This window comes from Tupaia chinensis, unplaced genomic scaffold, assembly GCF_000334495.1.
Source record: "Tupaia chinensis unplaced genomic scaffold, TupChi_1.0 Scaffold000047_1, whole genome shotgun sequence".
Lineage (NCBI taxonomy): Eukaryota > Metazoa > Chordata > Mammalia > Scandentia > Tupaiidae > Tupaia > Tupaia belangeri.
In genome coordinates, this window is record NW_006159505.1 from 1,978,218 (window position 1) to 1,983,217 (window position 5,000).

At 59.6% G+C, this 5,000-nt stretch overlaps 1 protein-coding gene across 1 annotated transcript in view; it reads right to left on the reverse strand.

Annotated features, from left to right (window-relative positions):
- The window catches only part of PDE2A (phosphodiesterase 2A), a 64,185-nt gene that overhangs the window by 57,314 nt on the left and 1,871 nt on the right, over positions 1–5,000 (reverse strand). The window contains exons 2-3 of the mRNA XM_006141138.2: positions 2,863–3,037; positions 1,448–1,553 (exon numbers count right to left, since the gene is read on the reverse strand). Of these exons, the coding sequence (XP_006141200.1) occupies positions 1,448–1,553; positions 2,863–3,037 (281 nt within the window). The remainder of the gene's footprint in view (positions 1–1,447; positions 1,554–2,862; positions 3,038–5,000) is intronic.

Consider the following 5,000-nt stretch of genomic DNA (forward strand, 5'->3'; position numbering starts at 1 on the left):
GGGGGGGGCGGGGAGCCCCAGCCACAGAAGCCTGGCAGTGGCACAGGGCCTGCTCACTCATTTTCCGAAGCCCACCACCCAGACAACATCTAGAAGTCTCCAGCCTCTCGGGGAGCATTGCCCAGGGGCCGCCTGCTGGGCTCCTGCCCCTCCCCGCCCCAGCCTGCGTGCCTACCCAGGCATCGGACAGGCGGCGGGATATTCTGAGCCTGGCTGCGTTCCTGTCAGCTGCTGGACGCCATGCCAGCCTGGCGCGGGCACAGGGGCTGATTTGATTTGGCAGCTTTGGGAGCGCGTGGTGGGGACGGGAAGGAGGGGGAGGGGTGAGACACCCAGCCCTGCTAGGAAATAAACAGCCTCGGGCGCAGCAAGCTGGGGAGGGCAATCTGGCATGGGGCGGGGGTGCTTCTCGTGCCCCTTCTCCCTGCCTGGCCATTGGACTTCCGCCTATGACTGCTGGAATCTCGGGCTCTCCATGGTGACCGCAGGGGTGACGGTAGCTGCATCTGGTGTGTGAACATTCCTGGTAGGGCTGTGGCAAGGTGTCTGGATGTCCCACATGGCCCTGTGTCCTGTGGGGCCTCTCCTCCAAGCTCCATCAGCAGCTGAACCTGGGTGTCCCCAAGGTGACTGAGTCTGCGGGGGAGGGACTGCAGTCTAGGTGTGGCCACCTCCAGGAGGGACTGGGCCGCTAGAGGGGCCAGCCAGGGTGTGACGAGGTCACCACGTGCCTGACTCTGCCGTAGGGCCTGGCGTGCGTTGGCTCTGGCCTGCTCCTTCCCTCTGTGCGATGACCCCGCCAACCCCGCCGTGTCCGGCAGAGGAAATGACGAGGGCCGAGATAATGTCTGTCCCCAGCGCCCATCCCTTTTGTCCACAAAGGCTGAGCCTTCTTTTCCACCCATGGCTCTGGCGGCCTACCCGCTGTGCTGCTGGGGACAGCCCTCTCCCCTGCTCTGAGAGGAGGCAGCGCTAGCTTCAATGGATCCTCCAGGGGTCCCTCAGGCTTCTCACGGCTCCCCCGAGAGGCTCCTGCCCCAGCAGAGGCACTGCCCCGGGACCTCCTGGCAGGCTCCTGTCCCTTCCTGTCCCCACCCAACTTCTGGTTTCCTACCTGACTTCACATGTGGAGAAGAGACTAGGAGGAGGGGAGTCTCAGTGGGGAGCCCATGACTCCTCTGTAACCCACCCAAGCCCGGGTGTTTAGCACCGTGAGGTCAGAGGAGCCCAGCTCACCCTCCCGGGTGCCCCAAGAATCCTCGCCAGCCCTCCAAAGTGCTGCTGGTGCCCAGGGACCCGGATGCCCTGCCTCCAGCCACAGAACTGCTACTGGGATTCAAGTTCGGCACGGACTGCTACCCTGGGGGGAATTCAGGAACCCAGTCCCCAAGGGGTCAAGGCTGTGCTCCAGACACCAGGCAGGGCGTCAGGGTGGGGTGGGACCCACTCTGGGGAAGACGCAAAGTCTCATCTGTCACCGCCTCTCCATTGTCCCCACCGTCCTCTGGGACCTCAGGGCTCTCCCCACCCAGCCACAGGAAGCTGAGCCCCTCCTGGAGACATTGAAGGAGGGGCTCAGGATGGAGGGGAAGACTCAGCCCTGCCCTTGGGGACAGGAAGAAGGAACCTGGGCTCAAAGCTCAGTTGTCACAAAGGGGCTAGTGGGACAGAGATGGCCTTCAGAAGTCTTAAGGGGCTTCATGGAGGAGGTGAGGGGTCTTCTAACTGCAGTGGCAGACCTCCGCCCAGGATCTACATGGACTCACATTGGCGTGTCCGTGTGTCCATGTGTCGGTGTGTCCCAGGCATGGAGGCCAGGTCCAGGTCCCGAGGGCAAAGTCTGCCCAAGGTAGGGGCCAGCCTGGAATCAGGACAGTGAAGAAAAGGGGAGTCTGGGCAAAGCAGATAAGCACGCTGGGGCTGTGGGGAGGGCTGTGGGAGAGGCCTGCCGCACTGCTCTGCCATAACCCAGCCAGTCCTTGAACCCTAGCCACCTGATGCCAAGGGCAGCACGCACCATGACCCAGGGGTGGCAGCTCACAGCCCACTGTGCAACTTTGGACAGAACCTCCCCTCTCTGAGCCGTCCTCCTCATCTGAGGGATAGGACTGGGCTTGGTGATCCTTGGTCCTTTCCAGGGCTAACAATCTTTGGAGAGAGATTTACACACAAAGAGAGCCAGAGATGGAGACGTAAGGGAGGGGAAGAGGGAATGAGAGTGAGGGACAGTCGGGGACAGCAGGGGGAAGAGGATGGCCGAGTGGACAGAGAGGCGCCCAGGGAGGCACACTGCGAAGGGTTCCCTGCCGGGGACTCTGCCCTGTAGACAATGGAGCCTTGTGGAGGGTGGGGAGCAGCTGTCACACCCCACCTGCTTTCTGGCCTGTGGGAGGGGAGAGATGGAAGGGTGGGGGACAGCAGCTCTGCCCTGAAGCTGAGTCCTGCTTCTGCCCCTGCTCCCCAGGTGTCCCAGAGGAAAGAGGGAGGAGGCTGTGGACAATGGGGAGCACCGACGACAGGGACTCAGGAAGCCTGACTGCAAGCCCGGTCCTGCTGCGTGACCTAGGCCAGCTCTGATCTGTGGATCTGCCAGGCTGGGAAGCCCTCGGGTGGTGCAGCTGTCCAGGGCCTCTCAGTACCCTGCCCAGACAGGAACTCTAGAAGGCCACAGTCCTCCCCTCGAGCCTGGACCCCTCTCCAGCTCTGGGTACTGTGACCCAAAGGCAGAGAGATACAGGACAACTGGGCTGGCCTGGTGCCAGGCGGGGCCCCAGGCCTGTAATACAGGGGAGGGCGTGTCAGCTCTTCCAGGGCCCCGGACCGGGCCTGCCTACCTCGATTCTCTCTCACTGCTGCCCTCACGGCAGTAGCAGGGTCCCCTCCAGCCTGCACAAGGGACTGCTGATGGGTCCCCTCTGACTGCCCGGCCCTGCCCTTGTCCGGGCCTTTGTACTCGGGGCCGCATAGGCAGTGGTTCGTGCCTATCCATGCCTGCGTCCAGGAAGTATCCGTGTCCTGTTTTCCCCTCAGGCGGGGGCTGCCGGGGAAGGGGGCGTGAACACCCTCTCCTTCCTCCACTGTCCACATTTCTGCCAGAGACTTTGGGGGCTGGGAGGGAAGGGCCTCCTTTCTCCTCTGTAGTCTGAGGAATGGTGTTGGGGGTGAAGAAAATGAGCCCCTTACCCTAAAGCTTAGAGAGTGGCAGGTCTGTCTGTCTGTCTGTCTGTCTCCCTCTCTCTCTGTTGCATGCACACACACACAGCTCTGTGTGGCAGGAGAGACAGAGTGTGGCCAAGCTGAAAGGGTCTCCATTCTCCCCGCTCCCTCCCGGGGAAGGTGTGGGGGTTCCGCCACCCCGAGCTATCTGTCTCCATTGCTTCTTGTTCTGTGTTAATAACTGCACATTGACACTAACAAGGCAGGTGGCTGCGGCTCTTCCCAGCAGCCCCATTTAGAATCATTGAGTCGTCAAATCATCAAATCCTAGAGTCCCAGATCCCCAGACTGTCCGTGCCTTCGGTTCCTGGAGCCTCGGCATCTTAAAGTTACAGAATGTTGGAGTCACACAACCACGTGTTCACACAGCCCTGGCTGGGAGCCAAAAAAAGGTGAGAGCCCGGCCGGAGCCACACACCGACAAGTCCACGTTCTCCAAACCCTACACCCCAGGAGCTGGAAGGCATCTGTCTCTTGGAGATACTCACCCCCACTTCCTCCTTTTACAGATGAGCAAATGCAGCCTAGAAAATGCTCCTGGGGGGCCAGCCCCATAGCTTAGTGGCTAAGGGAGCCAGGTTCCACATGGTCCACCACAGTTCGAAGCCCAGCTCTGGTGACTTGAAAAACACACTGGGCACATGTATGTGCATGCCCCAAACCCCAGCAGGATGGAGAAATGAAGGAAACGGGGCTGTGGCCCCACCATGCCCATGGAGGTGGGGTGCTTCCTCCCTCTCTCTCCCTCTCTGTCTCTGGCAAGAGCAGGCACCCTCTGGCAATAAAAAGAAAGAGAAAGGGAGGGAGGGAGGGAGGAAGGAGAAAGAAGGAAAAACAGAGAAGAAAAGAAAGAAAAGAAAAGAAAAGGAATTAAGAGGAAGGAAAAGGAAGGAAAAGAAAAAGAAAAGAAAAAGAAAAGACGGTCTTGTGCGAGGTGACAGAGTCTGAAGTCAAGCAACGCCCGCCCTGAGATCGCAAGACGAGCTGAGCATTCCGGTGCACCATTCCGGTGCACCGAGAAGTGCCGAGAAGTGGCGCCACCTTGAAGCTCTGAAACACCAGATTCATGTTGGGCGATGCTCTTTCAGCTCTGCTCACTTCCCCTTCTCTCCTCCTGGCCCTCCCTGCTCTTCCTCCTGCACCCACAGCCCTGCTCTCTCGCCCCTCCCATCTCCCCTGGGCAACCCCAAATAGAAGTAACCACAGGGCCAGCTTCTCCAGTGGAGGGCAGGAATAGCAAAATGCCTGACCCCTGAAGCCACAGCGAGAGAGCAGGCTCCCCAGAGGAGGAGGCCCCTTGGGAAGGTTCTGGAGTCCAGGGAAGGGGGACTGGAGGGGGCAACTACGGCAGGTCCCACGACATCTGACAGCCAGATTCAAAGTCCAGGGGTGTAGCCGAAGCTGACGATGTACATTAGACCAAGCACATAGGTGATTTTCAAAAATGAACGTTTTACTCATTTTTAAATGTATTGATACATTTTTGGATTTGAGTTTTATTAAGGATTACATTTCACAGATTGTTTTCATTTCTGAATCCTGAGAACGCTTTGCCCAGGGCAGATCCTGAGTTTCCCATGGGCCAGGTGAGGATGCAGCCCCTGAGTGGGCCCAGGCATCTTGGCCTTGATTGGCCTTAGCGCTCCACTGGGACCTCCTGGGAGGCCTTCTTGAGACCTTCCTTCTCTCAACTCCCGTCGTCTTCCCGGAACCTCTCAGAGACTGCACAATGCCCAACCGGACACCTGGCATTCTCCTCCCTCGTCCTCCACCTCTGCAGTGAT